The sequence below is a fragment of the Pogonomyrmex barbatus genome, unplaced genomic scaffold (assembly GCF_055798465.1).
Source record: "Pogonomyrmex barbatus isolate J1 unplaced genomic scaffold, ASM5579846v1 scaffold2, whole genome shotgun sequence".
Classification (NCBI taxonomy): Eukaryota; Metazoa; Arthropoda; class Insecta; order Hymenoptera; family Formicidae; genus Pogonomyrmex; species Pogonomyrmex barbatus.
The window spans coordinates 6251815-6270481 of record NW_028297116.1 but is presented as its reverse complement, the minus strand read 5'-3'; the positions used below and the strand labels follow the sequence as shown (position 1 = coordinate 6270481).

Genomic DNA, 18667 nt, shown 5'->3' with positions numbered 1-18667 from the left:
CTAGCCGGCTACGACAAAATTTAATTCTCGCTGTGGGATGTAGATTTTTTTTTGCTCTTTTTTATTCACTCTCTCATTGCGAATTTTCCTTTTGCATGCTCTCTACTTAATACGGTTATTTATCACCGTGGTGACCAATAAGTCAGAAAGCGGACGCGAATGCGATAGTTTCCGCGAGTGTCTACGCAAACATGACCACATCGCCATTTTCATCTATCACGAGATTATATTTCTCCCGATGTCATAAATTACATGCTATATACGCAGATGCGAATCGTGACCGTCCATTAAACTCCGAGTGCCGACTTTTGCGTTTAATTGCATAAATGCTTAAAAGCTATCGAAATAATATTCTTATCAAAGGAAAATAAGCGGAAATTTTAGCAATAATAATTTTCAAAATAATTATTAATCTACAGACAGGTTTAGAGTCGGCTGAAATATTAAATTTATAGAAAGAAATATATATATATATATATATATATATAAATAACAAATAAAATTTCTTACACAAAACAAAAGATGTTAATTTCAAAAAGAAAAATTACAATTAAAGAGAATATTTCTGAAAATACGAATAAAAAGAGGGTTATCTCGCGCTGATGAGAAATGTTCCGTATACATAGAAGTATTAAGCAAAATGGCCCTCGTTCTTGTGATTATTTATTGCAAGGACGATAATACCCATGGAAGGGCGATTGTTGTAATTTACGAGAGTCCATGTCGTCGCGCGTACGAATTTTCCAGCCTCGTGTTTCTTTTTTTCGGTGTCATATAGTAGCGAGATAAGGCATGTTGTCGAGATTAAATCCAGCTGGCAGACGATTGCACGGAGCTGCATGGCGCTCGAACTCGGAACTTCAGTTACGCGCGTCATAACGCTTGCAAATGCGACATCGTGTTATCGGTAACGCGGTCGCTGTTCGACAACTCCCATCGCGGGAAATGTAAATGTTGAGAATTTCTGATATACAAATTTCAGGATACAGCGAGCGAGAGTATATCGCTCTTCATTCGTGTGCTTATGAATTAGGCAATTAACAACGTGCTAGAAAAACTGGACGCGTTAATCCCTTTGTAATTTTCATTATGTAATTTGCAATACTTGTGATAGTAAAATATAAAGTGGTGCAATTTTGTTTCTAAAATGTACAGAAAATTTCCTGAAAGACACAAAAAAGAGACGGAAGTGTTCATAACATCGAAGTTAAAATAGTTGCAACAATTACTGTCTTTCTCGCAAGATTTGTAATTTTGTGCACGATTAGTAAAGATTAGTTAAAGATGTAATACAGCATCTGGAGTTTGAAATAACGCACAAGTAAATCCAATATTTTAAAAATGGATTAATCCACAACCGCGGTCACGCGACTAATTAAAACGTTCAACGTGTCAAACACACGTCTGTACTCAGAATACCTCTCTCTATTCCCAGGACGAAATATTCTCATAATTTAAACAAAGAAATATTTATTTATAACGGCACGACTCAACTATTTTCCCACTACGAGATTTGACAATAGCTATGGCAAATTATATGCGCTGCAATCGAAACGCACGTTGCCGAACTTTGACATAAAGGCATATCGTATGCGAGGGTGAGCAGTGATCAGCGAAATGACACGCGCAGGCGGGAACAGGGATGGAGCGACCGCGGCCTGCCACGCGTTTAATATTCCCGTTTAATATTGTGTATGTATATTCGCGTTGCCGCATTTCATCAGGTGCAATCTGGATCGAATCACGGCGTGGTGTCCCACCGGCTGTTCCCAACCGCTGGAATCGTTCCAGGAACGGGGGCTCGCATTATGCTACGCTTAACGTGCCGAATAATCTAGTCTAGATATAAGGGAGGTGTGTTTGCACGTGCAGGGTAGAACGAGAGAACATTGAGTATTTCGGACAAGAAGAGCTTGCGGCATCAAAAGCAGCAAGCGAAGTTCGATAAAGCTGGAGAGAGAAAGAGAGAGAGAGAGAGAGAGAGAGAGAGAGAGAGAGAGAGAGAGAGAGAGAGAAGAGGGGGGGAGCTGGCAATCGGCCAAGATACGGTGCAATTTACATCTTGATTATGAAATTGGCTTTCGCATGGACTCGGTTGTGCCCGTAAAGATATTTATTATCATCCCGCTTCAAAGGTTATTGCGATTGGATCACTAGGATCAAAGCTCCGGGAGAAACGTTGACGTTCGCGAAGGAACAAAAGCCCTCCGGAACAAGTTTCCGTTTTTCTCATTTTCGGAAGGGGGGAAAAGAGAAAATTGGATTTTGTCGGTTCATATGACATCCTTGGATTTATTCTATAATATACTTAGTATATACAGCATAAAATAAAATGCAATTTTTCTCGATCCTCTTTATATACAGAACGAACTTAATCAATTACAAAATTAATATGTGAAAGTGAATTATATTTTATATTGTATAATTCAATAAATTCATTCTGTCCTGATCACGCAAAAGATTATGCCAAAAAAATTTATTACATCTTTTGTGAAAAGAATTTATTAAATCTTTTATGAATAACTCATGACATAAACTTTATTTCAGACAATTCAGAATGTAAATTAAAATGTCTTTTTAGCAATAAAATTAATAAGTATTTTAATTTCACTTTTTACTTAAATTTTCATAAAGTTATTTAATGACTTTAATAATGACATAACTATTAATTTTTTAATTTTTGCAAAATTACTGTATTTTCTCATAACATGATTGGAATTTCAATCCTTATTTCATTTTATGATAAATTACACATAATTATAAAAGATGTCTTCTCTCAATATACCAATAAAATTTCTAAATCCTATGTTATCAAGATACATAAAATAAATAAAATTTTTTTTAGTCAGTGTTGCTAATTTTATATACATATATCGCATAATATAATGTAACGCATGAGTCAATGTTATTATTCTGTTGAAGATAATCACGGTGATTTTCAAAGTTTGCAAGATGCACCACATTATAATTCTTAGTCAAATATCATAACAGTGTTGTCATTAAATTAATATGAAAAAATTAAAGATATCGTATATATTTAGCCTCAGTAATTTAGTCTCAGTTCTAGTTCAAGTTTTTGTTTATGGCGGAAAGTATTTAACCCCCAACCTCTTTTCAAGTGTATCTCCTGACATTTCTCCTTGTGTAACGACAGAGTTCGAGGCTGCCACTCGAAACACGACCCGCGAGAGATCTATGAGTTAGACGTTAATTAATATTTACGTTTGTCCGGGTCAAGGATGCAAGTAGACGAGACTCAGGTTTCGAATTAGGTATTAGATAGGTTCTTAAATATATCATGTTTTATTATTAGCGTGCTGTTAGTAATATTGATAGACATGCTTAATAAAATTGCATTAATACCGACTTATTAATTATACTTTCTTTGTATTCATTTTATAAAAGAAAATTATGAGATTTTTTGCAAAGAATAAGGTATTAAAAGAATAAGGTATTATGAAGATGTCATTCATTATCGGGCATCTTATGCAAACTTTATATATTTAAATAGCAAATTAAATTAATATTTAAATATTAATTAATATTTTAATTAATTAATATAATTAATATAAAAAAATTAAAATTATTATGATTTAAATAAATCATATTTGAGTGCTAGATAAGTTTAATTTATATTTATAATTATTAATTTATAGTTATAAAAATTATTATATAATTTATATATTATATAAAAATTATATAGATTATTATAGAGCTTGACAAAAAAAGCAAAAATAAATAATTTATTTTTTTATCTAAGATGTTTTATATTTTTTATTTAAGATGTGTTATATTCTAATGTGCAATTCCTTTCTCCAAAATGAGTAAAATATGTTTATGTTACAGATGGTGATGACGCAACCGGAAGCCAGTGCATCAGGATCAGTCACGCCGGAGGAAAGTGGAAAAACCTTTAGCAAATTATTACAGTTGGGAAACATCATAGCGACAGGAAACGGTAGGTCTCCTTTCTACTTGCCTTAGCTCTTAATATTTGTATTAAATCGTGCATAATTATTATAACAGAATGAAATACCAAATTTAATTTCTGTTCATTTAGAATATTAACTTTCTTCACATCAGTAACATTATTATGCACCGGAGAAAATTTCCCATTAAAATATTACTATAAACTGCTTTTAAGAGGCAGGGTTCCGTATCTCATTCTGTATCTTCCAGAAGTGTACTTCAAAGAGAAGCTTCAACTTACTTTGCCACGTATTTTCTAATTAACATTAACGACCAAGTCACTCAGTTGGTACAAGTCGTAAAATAAATATCGTACTATTGGAATCGTACAATTTCTTCCCTCCTATTCTCCTCGTAATTTCTTCACGTTGCCATGAATTCGTTCGTGCAGTTTTCCTCACGTTGATGTCTGACCCGGCTGTTAGAATACAAGCACCTGCTCGAGAATGATTTCGTTCTCGCGAGCACCTTCATTTCCACGATGGTTTCTCTCTCTCTCTCTCTCTCTCTCTCTCTCTCTCTCTCTCTCTCACACGGCATTCGAATCTGCAGAATTTATATTTGCGCATAACTATGTGCGTAATGTGCAAACAGGGTTTCGCGCCGGACATATACTTGCATAAATATCAGCTCATGTTTGTTCAATTATGCGGTGGGGCGCTACGTCGGAGGGGAGAGGGGGGGAGTGAAAGCAAGCGGGGCGAGGCGTATAGAGGAGACCAATGGGGTCGAGGACAGTCGAGCAAGGGCGTTTCCGCGCTTTTCATCGCATGCATTTTCCTTTTCCTCTCATTTTGCACGGTGCAACGACGAAAAGCGCCGCGCGCGCGCCACGTATTCTCTCTCTCTCTCTCTCTCTCTCTCTCTCTCTCTGCTTCCCACGGCAGAAATATTAAAGGCGAATGCTGCATCAGGCGCAGGATGCATCGCGGCTGCGGTAATGGCCTCGACGCGACGCACCTGCGCGCCTGCATGCAATCGCCGCGCTCGTCTCGATACGCCACTTGTCTCGATACAATACGTCTACTCTGATTTATGTGCCGTCGACGAATTGAAGAAACGTCATTTCGCAATCCGTCGGTGTATCGGCATTGTTAAGCATGTCGATTTATCGAAAGTTTTGTCAGCCAGTTTTTCTTTTTTTTTTTTTTTTTTTTTTGTGAATAAGCTCGTCTCTCTCTCTCACAATTGAGTGAAATTATTCCGCTCCGCTCCGCTTCGTTGATAGCTTTTCTCAATATAGGTATAATGATATCTTAGTGACACGTTCTTCTACTTTGTATTTTAACCGTTATCGGCAAACATAATTAATAGTCCCCGTGCCTGCGTAAGATTTTAACGTGCTTTTACCTCGCTAAAAGGGAAGGTACGAATTTAATTTACATTTTTTACATTACTCGTTTTGTCGACGTGGGACGCTGGAATACACTCGCACGTATTATATCGTACATCCAGAAAATCTCAACCGCGTTTTCACAAAGATACCGAAAGTTTAAAGGTTACTCTATGCGAATTCAAGAGAATATACCAAAATACAGCAGAGAATAAAATGCATCATTCATAGCATCATTCAATTGACAAGGGAAATCCGATCAAAAAACATTCCCAGCTCGATTATCAAACAATTTCATCACCGATTGGCGATGAGAGTTAATCCTCAAACTGTATCGTATATAATTGCTATGATCCATAAAATTTTGCAAGCTTATTCAAATTTTTCCGGATTTTATGGATTACGGCATCTTTAAAAGAAAATTAAAAAACTTTGGCAGCATAATCTATGAAAATGCAATATGTGTAGTCTGTCTCACTGTTGCTCTGAAAAATAAAGAAGCGATATTCAAAGGAAAATCCATTAACCAAACGAGAGAGAGAGAAAGAGAGAGAGACCCGAGAGAGAGCGACATAGTCGAAAATCATGAAAAAGGAATCTCGCCAACACCTTTTTTTATTTCGATCCCAGAGAAAAAATTCCACTAACAAAGACAAGCGAGAACAGAGTATTGTGAAAAATACTCAGGTGACCTAACTGTGTGGGCAGGATTTAAATTACAAAGATTCGATAGCGTGCGAAAGAAGTTTTCCCTTTCGATGGGACTTATACTTTCATCCGTGACGTGAATGGCGCGATGAATTTTTTTTCTTTTCATTTGTGTCAAATCTTCTTGTATCAAATACCGTCAATATACCGTATAATAATGTATTATCTGCTATTTTACGATTTATTTTATGATTTTTGTTGTTTATATTTTACAGAAGTATTGGTGCATAAATATTAGAATGAAACTTGCTCAATGCATCTGTACAAAAAAATATGAATGCATTAATATAAATTTGTACAAATTATTTATTAAAATGTATTAAAAACAAAAGAAAATTTTACAATAAACTGTTTCGTATTATTAAATAATTCATCAAAATTAATTAAGAATTATATTTAATCGCCATAAATCCCAACGTTACATAGACTATATTTTCATTCTGTGAAAAAAAAAAAAAAAAAAAAAAAGATAAGAATTTTTCGAACGGAACGTGTCAATTGCGAGAAAGGAAGAATATGATAAGTCTTTTCACAAGAGCTTTGCGAAGATCGATCTTCCATTTCCTCGGGTCTAATACGCGTTTTGTTCGTCCGATCGTTAAGTAATGATGTTTAAGCCTTTTAATCGCAATCACAAACGATCAGAACGTAAAGGGAAGTGAGTTAATGTCGTTCTACCGACGAAACGGGCAGTTCTAATTAATCCGCTTCATCCCCCGTCCTTCTCATCCCGGGCCACCGCGCGACGATTCGACTCCGCCTCGTCTATTGGCGGAGATTCGCAGCTCGAGAGTTTCCCGGGAATTTCGCCTATAACCTTTTGCAGACCTCGCTACACCCACCGAACCTTTCGGATCCAATCCTAAAGGGGAGAAACGGATACTTCCCAGTGAAACTCCTGTGAAACACGCTAGTTAACCCGGCGGATACGATGGCTTTATTTCTTAGATAAGTTGATCAGCGAAATGTAGATGGATGATATCCTACTTTGTCTTGCCATGAAGCCGAAGCGCGAGCCATAATTATGATGATTGATATATCGTAAAATATATTTAGAATGCATCACGTGCGCATTCATAAAGCGTTAAATCTGCTAGATAAATAAACTGTATGAGCAACAGTCTTGTCTGTTAAACTCATATATTTATCAGTTTTGAGAAAAAATCCTAACATTTATATATATATATATATATAAATCTCAGGAGAATTTTAAAAATATCTTTAATATTTTCTTTAATTTAGAAATATTTATGTATGTATATATATATATATATATACATATTAAATAAATAATCTTAAATTATATTGATGAAACAATGATAATCAGACAACATATATTTATTAAATAAATATTTCTAAATTAAAGAAATTATTAAAGATATTTTTAAAATTCTCCTGAGATTTATTAAAACATTAAATAAACAGAAAAAAATGTGAAACAATTTCAAAATATGAATCTAGTATCAAGGATATTATTAAAGGAAGGATGCGTCTTTAAAAAATGGCCGTCATATTCGTCGATATCGTTTTCTCACTAGAAATTTATATCAGTCGCAAGGGTGATCGTATAATGCGGAGTGGCAAATGATGGAATCGTGAAGTTGACATAAACGCAAGAGTTCGGGCACAGCAGGAAAACGCCTGAAGAGAGTGAGATGTTCAATAAAAGCAGCACAGTCTCGACAAACTGTGCGATCCTATGAAAAATGCGAGCTTATGTTTGGAAGAGACGGAACACAGAGACACGTACAAACAGCTGGGTAACGATACGAGAGAAATGCGAATGCCCTCGGGGCAAGCTCGATGGGAAAGGAAGCGATGGAATAGTAACTGTTATTTACACCTAGAGCATCGACTCCATCGACGATATCCCACCCGCAAGTCCCGCGAGTCTATCGACAATGCACGTACTCTGCTCTTTGTTTTTCATGACGTGACTGTCAATTTGGGATTTTGAAATTGTCTATTGGGAGATTACAAAGCTATTGTATACACGCGATTTTCCACTTTGTGTTTAATAAAAAATAAATTCAAATAATTAATTCAGATTATTAAATAAAAAAGTTATAGTTATCATTGCAATGATTTTTTATATTTATTAAACTTTTACTACATCGTATATACTTATAATTAAAATTATATTATATATAAATCACATGTTATTTATATTTTGGAAAAAAACACGTACATTATAATTATTTACTCTCTATCTCAACATCGAGGATAATTAAAAAATATTTTACTTTCTTAATTTAATAATAAAGATAATAATATTGTTGCTAATTAAAAAAAAAACATAATTATGTTCTACATCATGCGAGTTATCTTTATCATTAGCCAGTTAGAAATAATTACTTTGAATCTTTGATTTCGCAACATTTTACTTCCTCACGGGATCCCCCAGAGTCGCTTAGGATTGGTAATGATTTGTAAACTCAAATCAACCCCCAGGGTTTTATAAAGTCAACGCAGTGATGTATCTGCTTTTCGTGCAGCTTCGATCTTGCTCTAGCGATTACGAGCGGGATGTGTTATACATAAAATTCAAATCTACACCCGTTATCGATTTTCATCCTGCTTTCTCTCTCTCTCTCTCTCTCTCTCTCTCTCTCTCTCTCTCTCTATCCATTTTTCTTCCGCCCACTGCTTTTCTCATTTCTTTAATCCCTTCTGACAACGCACTTCTTCATGGTATGGAGTATGACTATCTTCGAAAACTTATTTTCTGATTCTTTCATCTCGATAGATATCTTTCAAATGTTTCTTCAAGAAATCCATGTCATTCGCAATAAAACGAAAAATAAAGATGTCTTTCTTTTCAGAGAAATAATTCAAATATAAAGTACGCAATATAATCTTCTTATGTAGAATGTGGTTAAGTTCATTAAAGATTCAGGTTTATAATTTTTAATTCTAGTTACTTTGCTTCAAATACATTCTCTTATTAAACACAATTTTACAACACAAAATAATCTCACTCGAGACATTTTCTTCTATCGCAAAATCTGACATCTATGCTTCAAAAGGATAAAAATACGAAATGCATATTTTATACTCGTCGTATATAAAGCACTATTTTTATCGCGTTTCCTATACCTCTTATCCATCCATTGTAGCAGAGAGGTAAGAATTTCTTTTTTTGTAATTTTTCATTACATGGAAAATGCGTCTTGAATAAATAAAGGAGAGGGATAAATGGACGACCGCTAGAAGAGAAAAAGATGTTTTTAAGTTATCGACGACATTGCGGTAAAAAAAAAATGCTAGAATGAAAGGCGTGAGTGATTTAAAATCTGCGAGCCTTCTTTCCATTGAAATGGATTTCGCGTTATTCGCATACAAATCCGGCGAGAACATGCCTTTTGTTCGCGGATTTGAAAGACGACGAGGAGAGGAGCATTTTGAATGGGCCACCTTTAATGCTCAAGTCAGGCACCATCACGATATAATTCAGTGGTAACGCACGAGAATACGACCGATTCCAATCTCGCATTTATACTCGTACCAGTTTGCTTACCAATACCTCTCATGGTTATAGCCTTCGAATCGCTAGCATCATTATCCCTTATCCCATGGAATCTAATTTCGACATCGTAACAGCGTATACAACGTTACGGATTACCTGTTGTAAACTGAATAATGTTTGTTCCTTCTCTTATATAGCATTTCAATATTACACACACAACAGTGAAAACTATATATTATCTGAGAATTCAATGTTACCATTACATAATGGTATATAATGATAAAATTGTCCTCTGTATAATATTTTTATCTTTTAACGTTGACCGTGTTCGATTATCAATAAGATTCCTGATGTTTATCGTCGTTGTCAGTATATCAGATATTTACATTTTCTTTATTTCGGCGCGAATATATACATGCTGATATTTCTTCCGTGCGGAAACAGGGAATTACTGTCAAAATTTATCGCCGCCTTGATGCACATCAGGGTCTCATCAAGATACACTCCGTGACTGCTAATTCCACGGTATTCCATTTAACCAACCTACTCGCAACCGATCTGCTGCTCCATTAATTACAGTGATGATTAACAATGTGATTGTGCCTAGAGATCAATTACTAGCAATAGCCCTACCAATAGTGCACCACCGCGCCGTCAGGCAGTAACACGCCCCATTACGATTCGATAATTTCTCTCCATCGTTCTGTTAAGCAATGCCATTGTGTATGTGAACTGTAAGCTACTTGACAATGCTCTTGTAGCGAAATAATTTTCTTATAAGAATGATCATAGTCTGCAGAAAATTGTTGATTCGATAATTATACGATTGATCTTGCGATTGATTAGCAGCGAATTATCGATAACCAATGATGACGCTGATTGCAACCAATGAGCTCTGATTGCAATCAAATACTGATAAGCTACATATATTGTTTATAACAATATCTAATATATTAATATAATATTCCGATATACAATATTATATATATATATATATATATATATATATATATATATTTTTCCCTTCTCTTTATTTTCTCTTCTATGTTAGATAATTTCTGTACCACCATTTATGATGATATTTATTCTTTTATTTTAAAAACTTTATAATATTATATTATAAAAATATATTATGTACCTGTTAAAAAAAAAATGTATAAAAAAATCTATCAAAGTTTTAAAATTACTAAAAAGCTATAAAAAGTTTTAAAAACTTTAAAATAATTGAGAATTGTTAACTAATTATATATTATTTTCTTTCTAGTAACACTTCCAATAATTTTAATTATTATTTAAACATTTATTATATAAGTAGTTATTATATAAAATAATAGCTAATGTTATTGTAGTATTTATTCACAATTTACATGTTTAATTTCACTAAATTGTTCCTATTATAATTAGAGATCAGTTCTAAATTCTAATAGTTTTCCTTTTTGTTTACCATATGTACTCTTTATCCATAGTTTTTAGATAGGATTTTTCCAAAAAGAAAAACGTCGCAGGGTCACACACAATCTGACATTTCTAAATTAAAATTTTAGCGAATGAGTACTGTGACGCACACAGATATTCTGATAAAAAAAGATTGAAAAAGGCACAAATATATTTTTCTTCACAAATCTAACATCAATTAAATACATAAAAAGATGTGCCGCAAAAAATATTCAAAATTTATTAAACATTTGAACTTTCTGTTTTAGATATTACTCTTATCTGGAAAAGATAAATTCGTCTAATTTTTCGTCCTAATTTTTAAAGAAATATCTGCCAATTATACAACATTTTATCTGCACGCGATGATGATTATTATACGATTAAATATTCTAATTACATTTTTGAATAATTTTATAACAACGCGCTCCGAATAATTAATAAATTTATGGCAGTAATATTAATTGCATTGAATTGCATAAACGCCATAAATGGGTCATCAGCACTATGTTATCTCTAATATTACGGAAGCGTTACATCAGGGATCGGAGGCTTTAATTACGTGTCCGTTTATCATGCACTGAATCGGGCGCAATGTCAATCGACAGTATCGACCGAGCCCCCTTCTGCAGCGGCCATTGGTGATATCAAAAATATGTCGCGTATCCAATTACGCGAATATGGCTTATTAGAGAATGATGAAAATTCGCAGAAATCAAGCCGTTGCGCACCTGACAAATATTTGCGAGCTACGCGTTTGTCGTTTATATTTTTTTTTTAGTGAAACTGCGGTCACGATATCACTGACGATCGTATTCGCCATTCGAAAATATATGTTGTTTTAAAAACATTCGTCGATGCGATAGTCGATGATCAATAATACGTACGTCGATATACGAACGATATTGGAATTAATGCATTTCTCCCTTTGCGTCTAAACATATATCGCTCTCTACATGAATGCGCGAAATTGGATTGGATTTACATTAATAGAGATATAAATTTTTTCGCAAATACATATCTCGGCCGCGTCAAAAGTACCGATAAAATTTACTATAGATATATTAAGCGCAAATGGTAAATACGTAAATATAATATCACGAGATCGAGAAGACCTTGAGCATTCGAAATCACGAAACGTTTATTCAATAAACCTCTCTTTCTCTCTTCGTGATTATATAAAATATGAAAAATATCATCTCTTTGGCTATCGTAATTAGCGGAGCTACTGCTAAAAATATTATTTTTTACTAAATATTATTTTTTCCATTTCTCTTCAATTATTTTCTACTATTCCTTCCGCGTCATTGGATTAACAAAATAATTTTTGCCTTTAAAAAAAAAATTATACAATAAAATTTGTTTTGTTAATAAAGAATTTATTTTGCAAATAAAGATATACATATCCGATTTTTTGGCGACTTGCGTCGCCTTCCAGTATCCCTGCATATATCCATGGGGCGCGTGTTGTTAACACGGATATACAACGGGATTTACTGTTTTACGCCGGTTCCGAATGGCCAATATAGGGATTTCTCTCGACAGAGTTACTTTAGGTGGTTTGCCAGACCTTCGTAGAGGAGTGTCGTCGCTTGTAAATATTTTCGGCCGGGATTCGATAACCCGGGACTCTCTGACTTACGAGTCTTGTGCTAACTCGCAGAGCCACAAGAGCGCGTTTCACGAGCGAATTTCGCATTTCTTTAAGTTTTAGCTCGATAAAATGTTTTTCTGTTAAACATTTTTTTACTCGTTTAAAAGTTCTGCCTTCGACGTTTATCAGAAAAAATATTGGAAGCGTGCCTCTAGTCAAAAGAAAAATAAATACCGTGGGATATATTGATTTCGCAGAACATGTTGAAAAAAAAACCGCACGTTGTTACAGTTCTATCTATAAAATATCTGATTTTTATTAGTTGAAGAGTGTCAAGAACTGCTGATGGCATATTACACGTTATCCTTTACAAAGTATTTACCTCTCGCTTTTATATTAAAGCGATAACGATTTATTGGAGATGATTCATATTCAGCATATTTATCAAGTGCCGTTATTAGAGAAAGATATTCGTATAGAGCAGGTTAGTAACTTTCAGTAGTGTAGAAATAAAGCAAGTATTTTTATTTATTACAACAAGATTGAAAAAAAAATACTTCTACACTATAAATCAAATGATAAAAGAGTCTCAAAAAAACTCTATATCATTCTGTCAATTAGTTTATAAAAAAACGATATGACATCGCGAAATATCGTATTACATTATTTTTTGCAACAAAATGCTTTAGCAACGTATTTATCGGTTCTGATTATTTTGTGGTCTCTTCGCGATAAATTATTTCGAATGTCCTCTCTTCCCATTCAGGACGATAAATCGATATGGAACAATAACACACAAGTTGATCGAGGTCGACCTCTTGTTAGACAACTCCCACGAAGTTAAATCTCGCGTGTTTGTAGCAGACCATCGCACTTCCGAAAACTCCGAAGCCTCCGAGAGGAAGTTCAAGTTGCCTCTGCTGGAAACTCGAGAAGATGCTGTTGAGCTTTTCCATCAAAAGGCTGGAAACCCCCTTGTCTTTTCTATGGTTATTTGGGAGCATTTTGAAAGAACGATAACACGTCATGAACAGCGCGGCAAGTTCGGCGAGATATGCAATCCTCGAAACGTTAAATACGTAGCAAGTATACAGAGCACTTTCTTCCTCGGTTTAATGCAGTTTCGGAAAACTTGGAATGTATTGTCATCGTATATAACCTTGTCTTTCGGAGTTTTGGAGGTGTTAAACCGTGTAAGTGTGTTTCGTAAATTGTTTTATCAAATACAAAAACAAATGGAAACCGCGTATTTTAAGAAAAATATTTTGTAAACAAAATTTGCTTACGATGTAACGTTAAATGTATTATTTTATTAATACAAATACATTAACAAAAATTTGTTACCTTTGCTGAATAATTCAACTTTATTAATTGTAAACGTAATATCAAGTATAATTGTCATTTCTTTTTTATTCTTTTGATTATATATTCTATAAATTTATAGCACATATAAAACAAGATTAAAACAATTAAGTTTTAGTAATTAGTTCTATCGTTCAGAATATTCTTTCAATGATTTTTTTTCGTTCAGAATATTCTTTCAATGATTTTTTTTTCGAAAATCTAGTTAAGTAACGTTTTGTCTCGCGTTAAAACACAGATAACCAGAACTTCTACTATGACTTGGTGAATCCTAACGATAACAAAGTAATCATCACAAGAAGGAAAAGCCTGACATTTCTCACACGTCGTTCGAGAAAGAATTTCTTTTGTTGTGCTCGTCGACTACACCAGTAATCCGCTTTGTTAACGTCAACAGAAACGCAAACGCGATTTCCGTCCATGTCTCTATAAAAACACCATGGCGAAGCGTCAGCGCAAGAGAAAAAAGTTATTTCTTTAATAAAACCGCTTTGACATCCGTTTTTATAATAACCGAAATGCTTATTGAATAATATCCGCAGTTTTATTTTCCTACAAACATATTTATACATCAATTGTGAAATTATTATATTAATAAAGAAGAAATCTAAGTATTTAATTATACAGTACGGTTTTATTATTTTTTATCAATTATATAACACTCTCTTTATCAAACCATCTCAACAAATTAAAATATATTATGATTATATCTCATGAGAGAGAGAGGCTTTTATTTGATTAAAATTTTTAGGATTTAATTACGAAAGTGTGTTTAATATAGAAAATTAAATATAAAATATATTTATTATTTAAACAAATTATATTAATCATTAAATTATAATTATTTTGCGAATTAAGTTTTAAAAGTGTATTGATATGAATACGAATGTATCTAAACAAAATAATATAAACAAAATTTTGATTTAGTTAGTAAAGCTAAACAAGATTTTGAGCGACTATTTTATTTGAGATTTAATATTAACGTATTAATATAATAAATAAATAATAAATAATATGTATTAATATATGTAATATATTCAATCCCTACATACGTATATAGAAATATTTTCTATATAGTTTCTATTTATGAAAAATTAATCTGAAATTTATATTAAAGATATGCAATGAAATTTTAAAGCAAATGGAATGTTCCACATATGTTCATAAATAATTGCATCAAAAATCGTATTGTTGTTTTCTGATTTAATCTGTATTTCCGATACTGTAATGCGCTGATTGTGATTAACAAATAATTGTTTTAATAAATTTAATAAATATATTGATAACATTGTACAATAAATAATTAGACGACGAAATATGAGCATTTTTCACCATTTGTGAGCAAGGATGAAGCGAATAAATTGTTTAATGATACGGTGCAACGTATGGCATTTTCCAAATCGAGTCATAATTCACATAAGATTCGATCTGACGGCGAGAAAGGTGATATGTGGTGGATCATGGGCATCTAGTCAGTTTTTCTAAAAGTTTAATTGGAACTACGGGCAATCCAATCCGGCTACTGCGCTCTCGCGGACGATTCCGATTTTTCCAGATTTTACGTCGCCGCAGGCACGATTCTCGTCCGTATGAAATTACGTAAAAATTTATCTTGCAAAAAATTGGACTGTCGCACATCACTTAAGTAAATAATTGCGTTAATTACATAACGATGCGCCTTGTTTCTGCCCTCGTATCTCGCTCGAGATGACTGCTCTTAAAGAATACTTTCTTCATCCTTGAATTTCCCGCAAGCTTACAAAAAATGTTTTAATAATTATGACTATAATATGTTTGAGTTAATAGAAGCTACTTTTGTATCGAGCTAGTCTTCTTAGAAATTTGAATTTCTTGTAATTAATGTTATTTCAAAAGTTTGTTTTCCATTTTTTTTCATGAACAAATATGAAAGAATAAAATAGTTTTCGTGTAAAAATAGCTAAACTACTACAGATCTCCTAGATCCAATTTTATCAATTGTTTATAAAATAAACTAAATTTTTTTCAAAAAAGTCGAATTTTTGTCTATTTCTCAAAATTAAAGTTCTAATTTTTTAAAAAGATTTCCTCAAATAAGAAGAGATACTATAACGTAAGAAACTACAAAAATGTACATGTGGAAAATCCATATCTTTTTCTTGACTCACAGTACAGTAATCCTTTTCATTTTGTTAATTCATACTGCAATGTTGCGATGGAAGAAGAATCATGGAGTACCTATTTACTCGCCAGAGTTAATTAAAAAGCGCTTGTGTTTAGCAGTGCAATGATATTATTGGCTGTAAGAAATACTTCCTACGACAAATAGCAACAATTTTTCAGTTAACAATTTTAATTGTAAAAGTTAAAGCGACAATAAGTAGCAAGGAAATGATGCAAACGAATGTAACAATCTTTCTGTAAAAATCTGTTCTGTAAAAATAATATTTATTCCTGTGAATAAAATTAGACGTAGTCTATTCCTGTCGTTATTTACGCAACGTAGTTCTGGGAAGCGAATGAAAGATTTCCGTGTCTGTTTTCTTTCTTTTTTTTTCGGAATATATCGGAAACGCGTTTCTGTCGATAACGACGGCAGACCCTTGAAATCACGCGGCCGTTTTTCCGACAAAGATTTGCGATAACGCCGCCGCTCGATTAGAAAGCCTCTCGGCAAATCGCGCGAGATAAAATCGCCGTGGCGCCCTTCCCTACTAAAAGGAAGACGGGAAGACTGAATACTTAACGAGTCCTCTCGGAGATATTCTTAAGGATCCAAATGGAACTTTAAAGACTCTATAGAAGCGACAGAAGAGCGGAAAAGCGATCGATTCGATCAATTGCGAGAGATCCCCGGAGGATATAGCTTGTAAGAAAACCCGCGGATAGGACTGTCACAATCTTTTCGTGAAGTATGATGCTATAAAAAGGATCCCTTTTTTTTTTCAGTAGCGAAGCCGGCCAAGGTTACCCCGGTGGAAGAGATTCCCAAGGAAGAGTCCACAATTGAATCTTTAAAACCGTAAGTTTTGGGCAAAATGTAAACTCCAAATGTATAAATGCATATATAATACTATCATTTTCGTCCTACTATATATGTATTGTGAAAAATACAATTGCTATCCTCCATAACAGATTATTTATAGCAAAATTGATAAGAATCAGTTGGTTCGTAGAAAGTTCTAACGAATGCCATTTGAATCAATACAAATTAGCAGGCATAGATGTCTATGTCTACGCAATGTAATAAAAATAATTTTAATAAACAATTAGGCTTATCGTTTTGTATCTAATATCATTCATTAGACATATTCTATATTTTTATTTTTCTTCTTAAAAATTTTTCACAGAAATATTTTCTATTAACATCTATAATCTTAAATAAATTAATTTTTTTTATAATTGTTAATATTATAATATATAATATTTCGACGGTTATATCATATATATTCTCTCTTATTTGATTTATTACAACTGTAAATATAGAAGTCTTTTATTTTTATTTAATTTTTATTTGATTAATTTTTCAAATAAACTACTCATCAGTAATGATATTACCATATCATTGGCCATATATCTTATGATATTTTAAATATTGCATTACAATTGATTAATGGTCTAAAATACAGTATTACTGCAAATGGTACATATAATGACGTTGCTTTTAATGATTTTATTTAACTTCAGATTCCTCATTAAATATCATATAATTTGAGTAACTCATAACAAAATTAAATTACTTTCACATTAAAGTATATATTTATTGGCATAAATTCATTGGCACCGATACAAAATGTTGAAATAATGTTAGCTCTATTATAAATACAATTTTGCGAATAACGATGATGGAAAAAACGCTGAAATAGTTTTCGGAATGCTAACAGTCAAACTTCAATATTGCGCTTTTTCATAGGTTTGTTTCCCGAAAGGGAAACAACATCCTATCAAACTGCACTCTATTTTCACTTAAATTGATACATTTGGAAGCAATTAATCCTTGACAAAAGTCATTTGCAAGAATAAAAAAATATTGAACTTACGCTAAAAATCTTTCTCCAATAATTTAAGAAAGAAAATATTTTAAAAAATTTGAAATAAAAATGATAAATATACGATAAAAAATATAAACAATTCAAAAGAATACAATTTTTAATTATATCTTTAAAAAATTAAAACACTTTACTTATAAAACACCATATTTTTTATATTTCACCTGATTATTCATTTACCAATTTTTTATAGCTTGACCATTGTTTTAAGCTTTTGTATATTTGTAATATCAGACCCATACAATTGCGTTAACATCTCATTCATTATCGTATTTTTTATTCTCAACCCCAAGTAGAAAACAAATCAGAAACTAGCCAAAAACTGGCCATGAATTTTGGTTACTAGCTAGTATTTGGTCAGTTTGACTGATTAAATTTTGGTCAGTTTGACGTCAGGGCTTTGCTGTCAAAAGATTAGCAACTAGATAGTAAATTTTATCAGTTTTTAATCAGTTATTAGTCAATAACCAGCAAAATCTAAGTTTTACTTGATAGAAATTAGTTAATATTTACTGACTTAATCTTGTTAGTTTCTGGCTAATTGTTAGGCAAAAAATACTAGTCAGAATATTCAGAGTTTTACTGGCTAAAAACTTTACTGGCTAACTAGCATTTACTGATCAATTATATCTGACTAATTTCTGACTAGTTATTAACCAGTAAATGCTAGTCAGAATATTCCGAGTTTTACTGGCCAGAAACTTGCTAACATTTACTGGTTAGTTTGACTTGATAGTTTCTGGGTAGTTGCTAATCAGTATTATCTAATAAAA

The 18667-nt window shown here is 32.8% G+C and overlaps 1 protein-coding gene and 1 long non-coding RNA gene across 9 annotated transcripts in view; both read left to right on the top strand.

The window, feature by feature from the left end:
* The window catches only part of Fife (regulating synaptic membrane exocytosis protein fife), a 144827-nt gene that overhangs the window by 44777 nt on the left and 81383 nt on the right, over positions 1-18667 (top strand). For 7 of the 8 annotated variants that reach the window (XR_016139302.1, XR_016139303.1, XM_011634013.2 and 4 more), the window contains exons 3-4: positions 3847-3958; positions 16795-16867. Coding sequence is in view for 6 of the 8 variants with exons in the window: in XM_011634013.2 (XP_011632315.1) it covers positions 3847-3958; positions 16795-16867 (185 nt within the window). In the remaining 2 variants the exon portion in view is untranslated. The remainder of the gene's footprint in view (positions 1-3846; positions 3959-16794; positions 16868-18667) is intronic. The other variant, XM_089076989.1, reaches the window with a different exon arrangement.
* LOC148936605 (uncharacterized) lies at positions 10719-15975 on the top strand. The gene is made up of 2 exons (XR_016139304.1): positions 10719-12988; positions 13271-15975. It is a non-coding gene; the product is annotated as an uncharacterized LOC148936605 (long non-coding RNA).